At 54.5% G+C, this 17852-nt stretch overlaps 2 protein-coding genes across 14 annotated transcripts; one reads left to right on the top strand and one right to left on the bottom strand.

The window, feature by feature from the left end:
• Window positions 1–245: 245 nt before the first annotated feature.
• Window positions 246–8529, bottom strand: LOC119250093 (lysosomal membrane ascorbate-dependent ferrireductase CYB561A3). 13 transcript variants are annotated; one of them, XM_054697588.1, is made up of 8 exons: window positions 6694–7147; window positions 6350–6428; window positions 6162–6269; window positions 4993–5191; window positions 3722–3930; window positions 3081–3235; window positions 2414–2570; window positions 246–1403 (listed from the first exon to the last, which is right to left on the bottom strand). In XM_054697588.1, exons 4-8 carry the CDS (start codon window positions 5174–5176, stop codon window positions 1233–1235), a joined length of 876 nt encoding a protein of 291 aa, XP_054553563.1. In that variant the 5' UTR covers window positions 5177–5191; window positions 6162–6269; window positions 6350–6428; window positions 6694–7147; the 3' UTR covers window positions 246–1232. The 13 variants fall into 13 exon arrangements, with proteins under 13 accessions (XP_054553563.1, XP_054553559.1, XP_037373681.1 ...); XM_054697584.1 differs by lacking the exon at window positions 2414–2570 and adding an exon at window positions 8475–8490 and having other exon boundaries at window positions 637–2010; window positions 6694–6766; XM_037517784.2 differs by lacking the exon at window positions 2414–2570 and adding an exon at window positions 8177–8247 and having other exon boundaries at window positions 637–2010; window positions 6694–6766.
• A 95-nt stretch (window positions 8530–8624) lies between these two features.
• On the top strand, window positions 8625–14178 carry TMEM138 (transmembrane protein 138). The gene is made up of 5 exons (XM_037517815.2): window positions 8625–8721; window positions 10185–10456; window positions 11705–11876; window positions 13029–13104; window positions 13343–14178. Exons 2-5 carry the CDS (start codon window positions 10329–10331, stop codon window positions 13453–13455), a joined length of 489 nt encoding a protein of 162 aa, XP_037373712.1. The 5' UTR covers window positions 8625–8721; window positions 10185–10328; the 3' UTR covers window positions 13456–14178.
• Window positions 14179–17852: the final 3674 nt, after the last annotated feature.

Below are 17852 nucleotides of genomic sequence, written 5' to 3'. Positions count from 1 at the left end.
ACTTTCACCTGGTTCTGCCTCAGATCCAGCTACAGAGACTCAGGCCTATGGTTTAGCCTCTTGGAATCTATAAACTCAGAGTGGCACCATCTTGTGGGGATGTGGGAGAGGATCCCAGTGAATCAAAGGTATAGCCAGCGTGCTCATGGGGAGTGCTGTCATCACTAGCGTCTGCAGCGCCCCACAGTCACCTCCACCAGGGGGCAGCTACAGCTGGTCATCCCAGGAAGGGGGCCCCACCTCACTGCCCAGACTCCTACAGCCTCCCTTCAAGCCCTGGGCATCTCTCCCTGCCCACCAGCCACACCTTGGTCTCTAGCCGCAGGCACAGGTGCCAGCAGGGAAGGGAGCTAGCGCCAGACACCGCCCTGTAGAGCCAACTTGGCCATTTCCTGGTTGGGTGACCACAGGCACCTCACTCACCCTTTTTGTGTCTTGTTTTCTGAATTACTAACTGGGAAGCATTTCCTTCCTCCTAAGATAACCCAATGCTCAAAAGCCATCCCTGTCAAGGACAGCACTCAGCACGGGTCACGCAAGTCACAAGTCCATGAGGTCATTGGGGCTCTGTGGGGCCTGTGGTTTGGGGGGGCAGGGTTAGAGCATCCAAGATTGTACAAATTGCCCCAAAACTCAGTGAGCCACACTGTTGTTTAGCAGAAAAGGCTTTGATTCTTAAAACATGTTTAATGAAAATCAAGCTTCGTGAGCAAGTGAAATGCCTGTCCACATGGTGGTCACATGTCATGTGACCAAGGTGCCTGCCAGGCATCCCGATGGCTCAGCACCCTTCACCCAATTGAAGCTTCCAGCAGAGTCCTCCTACCAACAGCTGGCCATGCGGGCTTGGGCTGGACATCAACCTCAGGGTCGGGACCCAGACTCCAGACCCCGGGCTGGTGGCACAGCTCTTGTGAGCATAGCCGTGTGGGGCCTGGACCTACAGGCTCGTGCGGAGAGGTTGGGGAAGCCCAGCGCCCACCCCTGGGAGGGAAGCAAGACTCCCGCCTGCCTGCCCTCTGTGGGAGAAGAGCCACTGGGCCGCTGTAGACTGGGTTGGGCCAGGCAGGGAGTGGGCAGGTGAGGCACTGAGATACCCAGCAGGGAACGCCTCTGGAGGGTGGTGGCTCCTTGGGCTCTGCTGGGAAAAACACACCAACTGAGCTGGAGAGACCCTGCCAGGATGGCAAGGTGGACACTGCCCAGGGCAGGCAGGAAGGCCCGCATCTGCCTCAGAGGTCAAGGAGTGCACGGCTGCCCTGCTGTTCAGCCAATGGGGACAGCTGAGGCCAGGTAGCCAGAGCTTGGGACAGCAGGTTCCCAGGGTCGCAGGGCTGCCTGAGGGGGACAGGCATGTACATCACTGGGAAAGGCCAGGATCCAGGCCCCAGCTGTCGGAGCAGCTAAAAGAGGCAGAGCCACATGGTCACAGCACACGCAAACAGGATGCAGTGACGTGAGCAGAACAGCCGCTCCTCAGCCTCTCCCCAGCATGGCAGCTCTGCCGCCCCCACCTGCCTCATTCCATGCTGTGCCCCTCCCACTCAGCCTCAGGCCAGGCTGCAGGGGGCTAACAGATGAGGCCGCTCCTGTGGGGTATGGGGCAGGAGACCATACCTGCACGCTACTCCCTGGCTGCTCACACAACTCCAACTGCGTCCCAGCTCATCGGACTCTCAACCACATCCCCAGTGGTCTTAGGGGGAGTCAGCTCGGTTGCTTCAGACAGACACAGGAACGGCATGAGCAGCCAGGGCAAAGAGGTCCTTGTGTAAATGGAGGATGGGAGAGGCTGACGCCAGGAAGAAGGGGTGCAGAAGCCAAAGCTACAGTGAAGGGCAGGTGGGCAGCCAGCTGGGAGGAAGAGCGGGCCCAACAAGGAGGAGGCAAGGAGAGGTTTGGGTCCAGACCCACAACTTGATGGGAGCTCCAGGTAGAGAGGAGCTTCTGAGGGGGGTCCAGCTGCTCCTGGAGTCCTTTCCTGCTTCACTCTCCGTCATGCAGCAGGGGCTGGAAAGACAGGTAGGAGCACAGGGGTTAATGTTCCCAGACCTACAGAAGCCACACTGGGCCTGAAATGTTTAGGCAGACCCCAACCTGCAGGGTGGTCCCCACTGAAGTCACCACATCGTTTAAGGGAGCCCCAAGGTCCCTCAGCCTGATACATATACCATCTCACCACCTGCCTCAGGTGCCTGAGTGGCCAAGAACAGGCAAGACTTGCTCAATGCTGAGCCCGAGCACAGCATGGGCCTCGATGGCTGCTGTGCTGGCGTGAGCCCAGCGCCACAGCCGACCTCACTCCACCTCAAGCAGCCGGGCTTCCCACCAAGCTTCTGGATTGGTCTTCCAGGCCAGGCCTTCTCCAGATCCTTCTCTACACCTGCCCTCCCCCAGGAGCTAGGAGCCCTACCTGTCTGTCAGTCAGGACCCCAGGCTCCGGGCGCTTCCAAGACGAAGCCAGGAGGATATAAAGCACCAGCAGCCCAAAGATCACCACCAGCATCCCGGTGCTGTTGGCGAAGACAGCCTCGCTGGGCAGGCTGGAGTACGGCTGGGTGGCATTTTTCCTGAAGGTGACAAAACAAGATGGGCCCTTGAGAGACTTTCCCACCTGCTCTCGCCCAGAGGGAGACACGATGCCACCCAGACAGGGCGAAAAGCCTTCCCAGGACCACTTGTGACTGAAGTTAACGTACTCCTGAGTCCTGCCGCCACAAATACCTGCAGGATGCTTTTTACCTAGGCGGACAGTGGCACTCAGAGGGGAAGTGAACTTGGCCGGGGTTACAGGATTAGGAAATGGCACAGTCGAATCACGACACCCACACTGCCTGGGAACAGCACCGGCAGCAGGGCTGGGCAGGAGACTGGGGCTCTGACTGGCGAGCATCTGGGCGGTAGGGCCGTCAGGGGCTGCACCTAAGGCGCTGGGGCGGCTTCCCCACTCCCGAGTGCTAAATCAACTGCTGCCGGGTGACTATCTGCTGAGCAGTTTCCCAACCTCGACCTACAGACAGACCAATGCCACCACCTCCCGCAGCAGAAACGAGCCCGCCTCCCGGCTCTGTCCCACTCACAAGCTGAAGAAAAGCTTCTCATTAATGCCGGAAATGACGGAAGCAACGGCCAGGGAGAGGATAGACACTCCAAAGAATACGTGGATGGGTTTCAGGATGCTGCGCAGCCATGTGGACGCCCAGGGCAGCAGGAAGATGGCAAAGCCAAGGAGCCACTGTGGACACAGAAGGAGAGTCTGGGTGCTGTGTGTGGTGACTCAGCTCACCCTGCCGGTGAAGCTGCCCCCAGGCACTGCCCCCACCATGCCCACACCCCCGTGCTCTCCCTGTGCCTCTCACCAACAGGCCCATCTCTTAAAGGGCTGAGGTGCAAGCCTTCTCTCCCGCACACCCAGCCCCCTGGATGCCTCTGCTTCCTTCCAGCCAGCCTCACCCGCATGCCACTGGTACAGAGGTGACGTCAGACTAGGGACACCAAGCTCAAGTGGCATCTGGCTCACGGAGAGGTGGGAATAGTTTGTGTGATGGGGTGCGTGGGAACACTGGCCTCCTCAGCCCTAAAAGCAGCAGGTGTGAGGGGACATGCCCTGCCAGGCTGGTCTTAGGAGCTGAGCTGAGGGAAGGTTTGGCGCTGATGCGAGTGAAGCCCAGAGCCTGAGTAAGCCTCCCAGCAGGGGACCCGCAGGAGGACAGAGACCCACCTGGCAGGCAAAGAGGAAGACAGTGGTGATGCCCAGCCAGCTGTGCAGAGAGTAGAGGTTGGCGATGTTTCCATGCTGGTGAAACTGAAAGACGGCGAACAGCCCTAGCACAGTCAGGGTGAAGGCCGCCAGGTGCAGGGCCGCGTGGAGGAGTTTCCAGGGCAGCTTGGGCCCCAGCCACGACTGTGGCAGGCGATACACCAGTGAGGCTGCAGGGAGACAGCAGCCCGGCTTGGTCTCCTCCCCTCACGCTCACCCACACCCAGGGAACCCTGCTGCACCGCCCCACAGCCGCCCGGTGAGGGGAGGACGAGCTGGCACTGGCGTCAAGTCCTCAGTATCTTCTATCCCCCACAGTTTCCAGGATATCAGTTGGCCACACCGAGTGGGGAGAGAGGGCTAGTGATAAAAAGGGAGGGGCAGCTTTTGGGCAGCTGTACAGTAATAAAGGAATAAGAGAGATGACTGGTGCGCAGCTTTGCAGACTAAAGAGTGACGTCACGGTCATTATTCTAACTAAGTGAATTCTCACAACTCAGGTGGCTAAAAACACAGGCTTTGAGGTTAGACAATCTAGGTCCAAATCCTACCTCTGCCTCTTAGCTACAGGCATCTTCCTTCTAAACCTGTTTCCTCATCAGTAAAACGAGGATAACAACAGAGCCCACAGCACCAGCTGCTCGTAAGCTGCTCATAAGAACGAAAAGGAATGACTGACGGCTCCAAACACACAGGGCGAGCTGCACTATCAACGCCATTGCCCCTCCCATTTTACAACCGGGGAAGACCAAGCCCGGCCGGGCCCGAGGCCAGCTCTGGGGTGAAATGGGGCTGAGAAGTGTAAGCAGGTCCCCCATTTGAGGGCCTGACTATGCTCCGGAGGCTTGAATCTCCTGCCCCCTGGGGTCAGGGGCCAAGTCCAGCCCGCTCATTCGTTTTACTGGCACAGCTACACGTGTTTATGTGCAGCCTACGGCCACTCTCACAACACAACAGCACATACAGATCACAGGGTTGGTGAGGCCTAAAATACTTACTACTATCTGGACATGGACAAGAAAATTTTGCAGGCCCCAACCCTAGAGTATTCATGAAGCTGCCCTTCTCAAATGCCCCCACACTCACTACTTTCTCCAAATGTTACCTGGGCCCAGAGACAGACCCTCCCCCACCCCAGCTCCCATGGCTTGAAACCCAATAGTGACAGTGCTGGAGAGGGAGAGCGCTGCTGCGTGCAGGCCTGGCATCTGCCACACTGACTCGGTACTCACCAGCTCCATACAGCACCACCATGCCAGCAACCATGAGCACCGGGTGCCAGTTGAACATGAACACGGTGCCATCCCAGGCAAAGCCACCACGCCAGTATCGCATCCAATAGGCGGTGAAGAGGATGCACAGGGAGCCCAGAGACCCCAGTGCCAGGCAGCACAGGTAAAACCATCCCGCTGCCATTCTGATCAAGCGCTCCTAGAAGAAAAAGTCACGTGTGCCTGTTGGCGTGGCACACCCTGTACACCAGCTAAAGAAAGTAGTACTGACCTTGCTCTTGGCCCTGAGAGGAATCGATGCTTTTTGCTTCAGTTCCCCTGCCACAGCCTGGGCCACCACCCCAAGAGGCCCCAGGGGCTGGGGGATCCTGATCTCTGGTTATGGGCTGTGGCTGAGGCCCCGCCCAGCACCTGGAGCTCACACTGCAGGCAGCTCAAGCTGTGGGAGGGCCAGAGAGGAGCCTCCCCTACCTGATGCCAAGACCCAGGGAGTACGGCCCTGGGATTAGTCTCCCTTCATAGGACCAGAAGGTAAAAAAATCACCTCCATCTTCCTCTTCCCCCTCAAAAAGGGACGGAAGCAAAATCTAGGCCCAGATGTTCAGTTCTAACAAAAAGAGGCAATCACAAGCCCAAGGGCAGCCAAGAGGGCATCTCTGGGCTCCTGCTTCTAGAGAGATGGGGAATTTTGTGGGGCTGATCGTCCCGCTGGGAACTAAGACCAGGCTGCCACCCCACACCTTGCATTATGCAAGCGCTGCCAGTTGTCCCCAGATCTGAGACTTCTGCTTTCTCTTCCTCTGGGGAAAGTCCAGTGGAGAAAAGAGGAAGCAAGAACTCATGGTCTAGAAAGCAAGAGTTTGTTTTGAGACTGCCAAAATGCACCTGATCAACGCAGAAACCAACTCTGGTTTCAGGCAGGGCAAATGGGTGAGAGGGGTGGCAAGCAAGTGCATAAAGCCACAGGACTGCCCCGGTTTTCAGCTAATGGGTAGGCAGCGTGTGCCCAGATGAAAAGGCAATCAGTGCCCTGTTCCATGGGCTCACAGCAAGAAGGTGCCCCTGTGTCTTCCTGCTGTCAGGATCCCTCAATGTGAAGCAGCTAACAGGAGCGGAGGCCTCTAAAAGAGCCAACAACTCCCAAGAAGATAAAACATTTGAGTCCTCACCTTTAGATCTCGTGGCAGGCTGCTAGAAGGCTGGGCTGGGCTCCGATTCCCACAAACTAAGGTACCTGGAGCAATCACTTAACATGTGGGGGTCTCAAGTCTTCTGCTCTGAAAGAAAAGCCTGGCAATTAGAATACAATTTACTGCAAGGCAGCCAGGAGCACTCACCACTCTAGAACCTTACACACCTGATCCTGTGTACTCCTCTCAACAATCCTGGGAGGAAAAAAACCACCAGCCTGGGAGACGTTATCAAGTTATCATCCCCTATTTACAGAAGAGGAAAGAATAAGCCCTTAAGCTTTAGGACCGGGAAGTGGGGGAGCTTCCTGGTCTGTTTGGCAACTTCTCCCTGACCACAGGTTATTAGAAGGTCAAATGAGAAAGTATATGGAAGGACATGAGAGTAAAGTGTTAGACTTTTTGTAGCCTTTCATCCTAACTGCTAATAAACACACAAAGCTAGTGCCTTCCCTCCACCCCAGCCCATGCCTCTCAGTGGCCCTGATTCCATGCCCTGTGGGCACCTAACCAGAAGCAGATGCTGAGCTCTCCACAAGGGGATCCAAATTGGCAGTGATCGCTGAGAAAGGAAGTGCTGAAAACTGGGGAAAAAAACAAGATTCCATGAGGCTGGACGGAGAAATCATGCCACCAGCTTCCTAGAAGCTTCATGTGTGAATCAGGGAACTCAGAGCCTGAGCTGTCCCCTCGGTTCCTGAAAGGGCAGGGGAAATTTCAGTTCATCAGATGTTCAGTCACCACCCCCCACCCCATAGTGTTGCCTCAGCTCCAGCCATTGGATATCTACTTTCAGAACTTTTGTTTTCTGACAGGTTGGAATGTCACACAGCACCCAGATGAGCCCTCCTCTGCCCAGGATAGAGCGAAAGCAGAGCCCAGGGAAGAATGCAGTGTGACTCGCAATCCAAATGCGAAGAGCCTCTCATTTATTCTGAGTGGATTTTGCTATGCTCTCAAGGTGCGCTCACCAGCTTTGTCTCCTATTCTGCCCTTTCCTAAGTCAAGTCATTAGAGCCTTCTGTAAAGGGTCAGAATAGTGAATACTTCAGGCTTTGCAGCCTCTGTCACCACTGTCGTCAGGTCTGCGGATGTGGCACCAGTGCGGTCACAGACAATACCTTCACAAGCGAGCACGGTTGTGTTCCTAAAAAACTTTATTTATAGACATTGAAATTTCAGTTTCACATCATTTCACGTGTCACAAAATATCCTTCTCGTTTGTTTGAATCATTTAAGGCTGTCAAAACCATTCAGGGAGGCCAGATTTGGCCTGTGGCTCATCCGTTGGGGGCGCTGATCGAAGGAGTCTAATACACCCCTCCATCCTAGGCAGATCAGGCCGTGGGGTAGGAAGTGGGTATTTCCCATTCACCGTCGTCTCAGAAAAAACTCCACTACAAAATCTTACAATGTTACTTTTACCATGTAGAAAAGGACAAACAGGTGGAGGAACACCTATTTGCTCCCCCTTCCCCGATGAATGAGGGGGCTTTAGGAATCCTGAGAACCAGCCTCAGGGTTCACGTTCTAACCCTTATCTTACAGACCCAAACCCCAAAAGCTCAAAGAAGGAAAGTGACTTGGCCGAGATGACAGCGCGGGTGGGGAACCCAGGTTCATGCCCCCTCAGCTCAAGGCCTCGCGCTTCCCAGGGTCGCTTCTGCTAAGCCAAAACTCGGGACGGGGCCCAAAATCGCAGCCAGGAGGTGAGCGGGCCACAAGGGCCCGCGCCAGAGCGACTACAGCAGCCGGGGACCGGGCCCTGGGGAAAGCCTGGGGCGCGGGAGGGGAGCTGCGCCTGCGGCGGCGAGAGGACCGCACGGCCGCGGAGCCTCGCGCCCAGCCCCGCGGAAGGACGGGCCTGGAGGCGGCGCTGGGTCCCGAGAGAGTAAACTGAGGCCGAGCGAGGGGTCGCGACAGGGCGAAGCGAGGTAGAGCGGAGCCAGCACTCGGACCCGGGCCCTGTCCGCCCAGCGCGGGCTCTTTCTCACCCCCCGAGCCGCAGTGGGACGCAGCGGGGCCGGGGTCCCCGCGACTCCTGGCCACCCGGCGCCCGCGCCGCCGCTCCGGAGCTCCCGGGAGGTGGAGTCCGCGGCGCCTGGGCGGGGCGGGGCCGCCTCGCCTCCTGCAGGCCGCCGCCCCCCCGGCCGCGCGCTCGGCCCTCTGGGAAATGGAGGCCCGCGCCGCCCGCGCCGAGGCCCCCGGCCCCGTTGCTCCGCGGGCGTTCCGGGCCCAAGGCGGGGAGCGCAGGGGCCTGGCGCGCCCTCACGGGTCGGCCCTGCCCCTCACCCGCTGTCCCGTGAGAACGGGAATAATTAGGCCGGCGCGACGGGGCGCACCGTGCGCACCACGCCGGGGGAGCCAGCCGAGGGGCAGGCCCCGGGAACGGGTGCCCAAAATGGCGCCCGGGCCGGCCGGGAGCGGGGACGGGGCCGCGGCCAGCGGGGGGCGCGCGCCGCCATCTGCTTCCGGAGCTTCACGCCGACTTCCGGAAACCGGGCCGGCGTCCCCATGACAACCGCCGTCGGGGCCTGAGGTGAGAGCGGGAGGCGCGGGCGGAGTGGCCTGCGGGCGCGGTTCTTGCTGGGACTGTGTTTGGTTTGGGCTGTTTGCCGAGGCGGCGCCGTTTTCCAGCGGCCTGGGCGGCTGAGGGCCCGCGCGCCGGGGACAGAGGGAGCGCGGGGCGCGGGCGCCGAGCGGGGGCCGTTCCCTCCCCTGGCGGACGCCCGCGGCCGGGACCCGAGCGGAGGGCGGGGGGGGAGCAGGGCTTTGGGGTCCCACCCCGACGCGTATCCCCGCTCTGCGCCGCTGCACCCCGCAGGAAGGGCTCGAACTCAGACGGGCCTAAGTCGTTGCCCCCTGCACCCCTGCACTGCAGTTGCGGGGATTAAAGGTTGCCGCGTTCACGTGCTGGCGCCGCAGGGGTGACTGTCATGTCGCTTGATGGGTGGGGAGACGGGGCTCAGGGTCCGCGCGTGCACGCGTCCCGGGGAGCCCGACGAGGGTCCTCGTTCGCCTCGCTGGGCCTCTGTGTGCAACGGGGAGTGGACGCGTAGTAACAGCTGCTTCTCATCTGGCTGCAGGATTAAGTGAGATCACATGAAAAGAGACTGAAAAGTGCAAATCATCTCCCAGATGTTCATTTAATCTCACTTTAAATTTCAAAATATTTTGAAATTTGTGTATAGATTCCATCCCGCTGTAGGGCCGCAAGACACCCCCAAAGCAACCTCTGGATCTTGGAATACAAGAAAATAAAGGCCCAGCTGCCTTTACCTGGTGTGATTATGTCACTACTACAAGCTTGCGGTTTTGCAGGACAGCCTGTGCCTCTCAGCTTTTTATGCCTATAGCACTTCCCACTCCTGTGTCAACATTCCCCCACCTCCTTACACATCAGCCTGTCAGTTGTGTAAGAAGCAATTTCGAGCAGGAGTTAAGATCACAGACACCCTGGATCTGAATCCCAGCTCTGCCACATATGAGCTGTGTTACCTTGGACAAATTATTTGACCTCCCTGGACCTCAACTGCCCCATCGCTAAAGTGGGGCGAGTAATAGTGTATTTTCTATCTCAAGGGGTTATTGTGAGATTTAAAGAGTTAATGCTTTTAACAGTTCCTGGCATGTTGTAGTATATAAAGATTTGCTGCAGCAGTTATTATAGTAGTGAGTGATTAGACAGTCACTCTGTGTAGTACCCCTCGATTCCTGTGGGTTCCAGTGATTAGAAAGAGCTGTGTTTAGAAGGTCCCAGGCATGGAGAAAGGTTGTTGGTTGACTGTCTCTAGGAGTGGCTGATTGACTTTCTCTGTTGATTTTGTTGACAAATGTATGCCAAGACCCAGTGTTGGCTGTCCTGGCGTCACCTTCTTGGCTTCCAGAAACCGGTTTTAAATGCTGGTTCTTGAATGGTGCTGACTACGTAGGTCTTTGGTTAATATTTATTGTATTAATGAATATCTAACCCCACTCTTTTTTTTTTTTTTGCCTCAACAGGCCCTTGTCTTAGAGCAATTAAACGAAAAAACTCTGATTCTGAGGAACCCGATGCTTCTCTCTCGGTGCTAGGGAGAGAGCTGGGAGCTGTTTTCTGGGAAACTGTGGAATGTGCCCCTGGAGGCCCAGGAGGACAGAAGGAAGATGCTCCAGACCAGTAACTACAGCCTGGTGCTCTCCCTGCAGTTCCTGCTGCTGTCCTACGACCTCTTTGTCAATTCCTTCTCAGAGCTACTCCGCATGGCCCCTGTCATCCAGCTGGTGCTCTTCATGTGAGTCCGGGATGGGGGGCGAGGGGGGAGCTGTGTAGCTGAGCCCAAGCAACTTGAAGGCCCTGACGTTTGTGATTAAGCAACTTTAAAGTTACTAATGGAGAAATATCAGGGAGCATAAAGATCCACATTGAATAATCTATGGTACACTGATGTGTTGCGGGTCCTGCTTTATTTATTTATTTTGCGTAGAAGAACTGGGGTGTAGATCAGAGGTGCCGGGAGTGAGAAGATGCACTAGAGACAGCGTGGGGAGCAAAACTGGTGGATGTACTGAAATACATTGCTGAGGGGAGTGGTGGGTGAGAGAGGAGCGGTCTGCTGCACCATGTGGTAGCTCCCTGGCCAGGGATCAGAGTCAGGCCAAGGAGGTGATAGCGCTGAGACTTAATCCCTAGGCCACTAGGGAGGCCCGACAAGTCCTGTTTTTACGTACTTCTAATAATGGTTTGGGATACGGGGAGCAGTTCACATAGAAATACTGTCTTAAGGTGGCCATAAAAGAGAATTCTAAAACAGCAGCTTTAAAGAATAGTCATGTTAATAATATGTGTGACTCCCATAGGATGGAAGCTGTTGGCATTTATTCTCCGCAGGGGTTTATAGACTCTATGAAGCAAGTTCTAAACGGAAAAGCACGCTCTTGGACACCCTCACGCTTCATTCACTGACCTGCCCGCTGGTCTAGCCTCGGTGGTCAACCTGACAAGATCTGCTCTCATGGGATTTCCATTCTAGTGGAGAGAAAGAAAACAATGTAAAATAGTAATAAACATCATGGATACAAAGTAGCTGGGGGAAGGGGCTGACTACCTTAGGTTATGCTGTTCACAGAAGGTCTTTCTGGAGAGGGGTCATTGGAGAATTGAATGTACCGAGGGTTCTGCCATACATAGGTCAGAAGGGCGCACTGCTGGGTGAACGTCCTGCCTGAGGGAATGTCTGGTAGGACCAGGTTATGTGACATAGGGAGGAAACTAGCTTCCCGTCAAGTGCCTGGTAGGTTTGTTGAGCTTCGAGTGTCACAACAGGAAGCCTTGTCTGTGGGCTGCAATTTAACTGGTGGGACCAGTGGGTAGTTTTAGTTTCATGTCATTTGGGGGCAAAGCCTATGCTTGCTACACTGTAGGGGGCTTAGGGGACTATGTTGCAGGCAAGAACACCTCATGGTTCCCTAATACCTAGGCCCAGATCTTGGGTCCTCACACAGACTTCCATGTGGCGGTGTTTTGTCTTGTGTGTCTGCAGCATCCAGGACATTGCAATCCTCTTCAACATCATCATCATTTTCCTCATGTTCTTCAACACCTTCGTCTTCCAGGCTGGCTTGGTCAACCTCTTATTCCATAAATTCAAGGGGACCATCATCCTGACAGCTGTGTATTTCGCCCTCAGCATCTCCCTTCATGTCTGGGTCATGGTAAGTGTGGAACTCTGAATCCCAGAATCATTGAAGAGCTAGGAGTAGCTTTTCTCTGCACCCAGCGCCATTCTCTCACATCAACCAGAATCCTTGCTAGAAAGCGGATAACACGGTTGTGACCCGGCCTGGGGCGAGCACATGAGCGTTGCATGAGACACCTTGCCCAGCCTTATGTGCTGAAGAACAGCCTCCCCGAGAGTCGAAGTTCAAGGACACGTCTGAAACATTCAGTTTGCCTTTGCCCCTGCCAGTCCTAGCAGGGCTAAAACAGGAAGGTGAACCCATTTCATCACTAGCTGTTTGGGCAGATGGGTGTGGACACGGCTATTCTTAGGCGTTACTATCCCGGGGGACATAGCCACGCGAGAGTGCTGCTGGCCCTTCAGTGCCTCGTCCCTCCTGTGCGTCCCCACCGCCCACACTCAAGAACCAAGCTCCATGGTGCCTCTGTCTGGTTCTTATGAAGCTCTTGGAGCCGATCCAGGGACCTGGTTTCAAATTTCTTCTGCTTCACAAATTCTCCCATTTCTGGGTATCTCCTGTGTTTCTCACGTACCCATTTTGATGGCACACAGTAAAACCCCAGGTTCCCTAGCCACTTCTTTCCTAAAGCCACCTCCTCAGACTGACTCTTACCCCAGGTTGCCCTTGTGAGCCCATGGGGAGGCATGGGGCTCACAGGAAAGGAGCCAGGGCAGTGCCAAAAGCTCTAGGTGCTTCTAGAAGAGGGCTGTCTCTGCCTTGCTTCCTGCAGCTGAAGTAGGTCCAAGCTGTGTGCTGTAAAGCCACTGATCTGACAAAGCCCTGCGTCCACCAGGCCTTCTTCTGACAGCTGAGCCAGGCAGTGACCACACTGAACTCCTGAGATAACATGTATCATGTCTCTTTGGCAAAGGCTCTGGAATGAAAGGGAATAAATAGCTTTATTCTCATTACCTCCCTCGGGGTTTTAAGATGATTCCTTTTGCTACCAAAAAACAAGTAGGAGGGGGAGGGGAGCGTGAGGCTCCTTGGAGAAACACTCCTTGGAGAAAGGAGGGTGAGATTAGCATGATTTTAATCCAGGTGGCATCTCTGCCGTTAGGCAGGTGGAGATGGTGTGGTCTCATCTGGCCGTTGATTTGTCCCTGTCTGTTCATGTCTCTTCAGAACTTGCGCTGGAAAAACTCCAACCGCTTTGTCTGGACAGATGGACTTCAAACACTGTTTGTATTCCAGAGACTAGGTAAGAGCCCGCGCAACCTCAGGCCTCACCTGGGCCCCTCCTCTGGCTATGGCAGTGATGGCCTTGACCCTGGCCTCCCAGCCCATCACCAAGCACAGGAGCCATTACTGCCCTCTGGTTTACTGGGAGTCACTGGGAAATTGTGAGACGGGGTCCCCCAGCCTCCTTAGGCTCTGTTCTTACTCTGGAAGGAACACATGGGTGCACTGCTGAGGTTCTTCCTGCTTCTTGCCCTCAGCGGCAGTGCTGTACTGCTACTTCTACAAGCGGACAGCTGTGCGGCTGGGCGATCCTCGCTTCTACCAGGACTCTCTATGGCTGCGCAAGGAGTTCATGCAAGTCCGAAGATGACCTTGTCGCCCTGATGGACGCCTGCCTTCCTGACAGGAGCCACGTTTGCCGCTCTGCAGAGGCGTGTTTGGGTCTGTGCACCAAGAAGCAGCTGGACTTCCTAGGACAGGCTCCGGCCAGTTGTGTTCAAATGTCAAGAAGGAAGATCCTCCCTCTTGCAAATTTAAGTGTTCCCTGATCAAGCCTCCAGTATGTCATTCCTCCGGCCACCTATCTCAGGTGTCTCCTGTCCTCCCCTGCGCTCCACCCCTCTGCCTCAGGTTTGTGGCTGCGTCGTTGGGAAGCTTTTGCTTAACCTGGCACTGGAGCAGCTCCCAGCACCCGCTTTCCTTGCACCACACCCTCATGACTAAAGGGGTAATCCAGGTGGATTACCTGAGGGGTAATTCTGCGGAGGGGTAGTTCTGCGCCCCTGACTGTCCATCCCTTAGACCTTTATATTTTATACCCAAGGCCCTGTTTTTACATTTTATAAATAGGAAATAAATTGAACTTTTTCCCCATGAATGGTGGAGTCTCTCTTTAAATCTCTTCATAGTTAAGAGGCACTAGAAGTCCTAGCGTCCACGTGACCCTGGCGGGCAGACTGAGCCACAGAGCAGATACAGATATTTACCAAACCCTATTATGAGCACAAGATATTTTTGTAGAAATTTAAGGTGCAATCTAACGCCCTAACCCCACCCCTGAAATTCCAGACTTCTGTGCCTACTCATTCAGACTTCTCCCTATCAGAGGCCTAAATTTTTTTTTTTTTTTTTTTTGGTGGGACCCTCGCCGGCCGGGGAATGAACCAGTGCTGCAGAGGCTGCAGGCAGCCTTGCAGCCCAGCGCTCAAGCGTTGCGCCACCAGGGGAGGCTCCAGAGGCCTAAATCCCCCCCTGAGGAGTAAAAGTGTTTCTTAGCCTTTTCTGTCAAAAACTTTTTTTTTTTTTAAGATTTCTTTAGTCTGTCGCGCCATGTGGGACCCTCTCTGGTGGCTGGGGATCGAACCGGCGCTGCAGAGGCTGCGGGCAGCTTCGCAGCCCAGCGCTCAACCGCTGTGCCACCAGGGGAGGCCCTGTCAAAAACTTTTTAACTCACGTGCCCATAGTACCGGTTTTCTATGGGCATAATGTTATATGCCAAGCCACAAAGGTCAGTGGCATGCAGCAATTAACAGTTACATGGCTCTTGAGTCTTGGGGTTCAGCTAATAAGAATTGGGTTCTGATGATTTCAGCTGGACTTGCCTGTGTGTCGTGGTCAGCTCTGGGCTGGCCAGGCAGCTGAGATGATCGTGGGCTCCTTGGCTCTTGGCTAACTTAGATGGCTTCAGCTGGAAGGAGTAGGCTGCTCAGCTCTGGTTCTGTGACACACCTTCCAGCCGACTAGCCTGGGTCCGCTGAAGATAAAGGAGCAGGAGAAGAAACCCCACTGTGAAGTCCTGCACCAGCCTCGGCCTGTGTCCTTCTGATTCCCATTGGTCAAAACCAGTCATAGGACTGAGCCCGGGAAAGCACTAGTGTCCTCGCAGGAGGCATAGCCAGGAGGGCAGTTATGCAGTCCAGTCCGTTGACCACACCACCGTAGCGCTAAGAAACAAGGGTTGGCAAGCTCTTCTGTGAAAGTCCAAACTAAATATTACAGATTTTGAGAGCCAACTTGCCTTTTGCAACTACTCATTCTGACAGGACATTGTAGCATGAAAACAGCCACAGAGACACCTAAAAGGATGAACACAATTGTGTTCTATAAAACTATTTAAAGACACTGCAATTTGAATGTCATAATTTTCATGTCACACTGTTTTTTCTAATCACCTAAAAATATAAATCTATTCTTAGCTTTCTTTTTTTTTAAACCACTAACATGTATTTATTTTGCATAAAAGAACTGGGGTGTAGACCAGAGGTGCGGGGGGTGAGAGGATTCACCAGAGACAGAGTGGGGAGCAGAACAGGCTGATGTACTGAAAAACACTGCTGAGGGGAGTCGCAGGCGAGGCAGGAGAGGTCTGCTGCGCCATGTGGGTCAGCTCCCTGGCCAGGGATGGAACTCAAGCTGTAGAGGTGATAGTGCTGAGACTTACTCTTAGGCCACCAGACCCTCCATTCTTAGCTTGGGGACTATACAAAAAGAGGGTACATTTGCCACCAGGTCATAGCATGCTGATCCCTGTTTTACAATAAAGTTCTGGGAAAAGAGGGCCTCCCTGGTGACGCAAGGGTTTAAGCACTGCACTATAAAGCAATCCACAGCCACTGCAGCATGAGTTTGATCCCTGGCTAGGGAGAAACCCACATGGCACAGCAGACCTCTCCTGTCTCTCCCGCTGCTCCCTTCAGCAGTGTATTTTGTCAGTCTGCCTGTTCTGTTCCCCACTCTGTCTCTGGTGAATCCTCTCACCCTCCCGCGCATCTGGCCGGTACCCCAGTTCTTATATAAATAAGTAAATCTTAAAAAAAAAAAATCGCCTTTTTTAAAAAGCCCTAGAGAACTGCTGGAGTAAAGAGAACACAGAGGGCCTAAAATTTTGAAGTAGGAACACTTTGCAACAAAGGTATGAAAAACCACAACAGCACAATGGAACATGAAGCCCGGTTCCCCCTACGATGTTCCTCCAGCGCCCTCTACTGACAACGCTTAAAATGGCGCTGGAGAAATCGCCCATTATGGGGAATCAGATACTGAAGCCGAGGGTACTGTACAATCACTGTCACATCAGAAAAGCACTCAATACTTAGAAATTAAATAAGATACTTGTAAATAATCCCTGGATAAAAAAGGAAATCACAAGGAAATTAGAAATTACTTAGAACTGAATTACAATGAAAATACAACATACTAAAATGCCTATAGCTTATATTAGGAGTGGTTGAAGTTTTCTTAGACCAATGGTCTAAGTTTTCACTTTAAACTAGAATGTGTGAGATGTTGTCTACGAGGGAAGCTTCTTAGAGATTCAGAGGTCAAGGTTTTTAGTGGGGGCTGGCCACACAGGCAACCTATGCACATAGATTAGCATGACCAAAGTTCCAGACTCCCAGAAGGAAAGCTGGTATGCAGCACAAACCACGGAGTCTGAGGGTTACAGGGTCTCTATGGGTCTCAATTTAGCCATTATGACATGGAAGTAGCTGTATAAAATATATAAATTAGTGCGTATGGCCTTGTTCTCCGCATAATTTATTTACCAAAGCAAATAGCTGGTCCCCTTTGCTTTTGGAGAAGGACATCTGAGGCCTGGGGCAGGAACTTGCCTAATTCCTCTTATCCAGCAGGCTGCGGAGGTGGGTGTGCTGGATCCAGATCCCGTTGCACCCCTCCCGCCTTGCTCTCTGCCATGTTTGTCTGACCTTGATGCTCAGGGAGCCCTCCCATTGCATCTGCCAGTGGGAGGCACAAACAGAGATCCAGAGAGTGGAGAAGAGGAAATGAGGTCGGATATTTAACCGCGGCTTCTCAGAGTCACAGCTCCCTGTAGAAAGATTTCTCCATACACATCGCCTTCTCTAATTTCAGGAAACTGCTTCTGTCCCTCCCCTTTGCGTCTAGAAGTACACTCACCGCCCCACCTCCACCCCACGGGTTAGGAGTACAGCACTGTCCTTAAAGGATAGTCTCAACTCAAATTACCTGGCTTGGGTGTGCCTGTTTCCTGGCCCGAATCCACCCAGGACCCTTTTTCTTTCCACTCCTGCAGGCAACAACAATTGCTCCAAATAGCAATGAGGCTTTCAACCCCAGTCCGCCCGACTTCTCTCAATTCCCACCGGACTCTGGTGTAGGGTAAAGAAAATGTCAGGCTTTTCTGCCCTCCCACCATCAGGATAGATGACGGAACCCTGCGGTCCTGAATGTGTTGGGTTGCAAATGCATGCCTGATGGCGGGCACCTGGAGTAGAGTGTGGGCATAGGTAGATGGGATTCACCTGGGCTAAGACTGTGCTTTTAAGGGCGGCCTCACGGGGACGCCAGCAGCAGCAGCAGCCAAGCCGAGAGAGAAGCAGAAGCCGAGAGAAGGCCGGAGAGCCCAGATAAAGTGAAGACTGGCTGGGGGCTGGGCGGACTGCCAGCCTCCCGGCCCCCCAGCACCCTTACCTGCTGTGTACCGGGTAAATCCCAATAAAAAGACCTGCAAAAAGCTACTAAGGACTCTGATCCTCCTTTACCCAGTCTGCTGGATCCTAGAAAACCTGCCCTGTGTCCGCTCCTGACCCTACACTCGGCCTCCCCAATCCCGCCGCACGTTATGGGGCAGCGGCGATCACGCTTCCTCTGCTCGTGCTGCTCGACAGGGGCCTCCGGCCCAGGCCCAGCCTGGCAACCCACCCCCCGTGCGGAGGCCGCCCGAGGGCAGCCCGCCGGCCCCCCGCGCCCCGCGCGTGCAGCGCCCCCCGCGCACGTCCTCCCCCT

The sequence above is a fragment of the Talpa occidentalis genome, unplaced genomic scaffold (assembly GCF_014898055.3).
Source record: "Talpa occidentalis isolate TD23 unplaced genomic scaffold, MPIMG_talOcc4v2.1 talOcc4.17, whole genome shotgun sequence".
NCBI lineage: Eukaryota > Metazoa > Chordata > Mammalia > Eulipotyphla > Talpidae > Talpa > Talpa occidentalis.
This window is presented reverse-complemented; position numbering and strand designations above follow the sequence as displayed.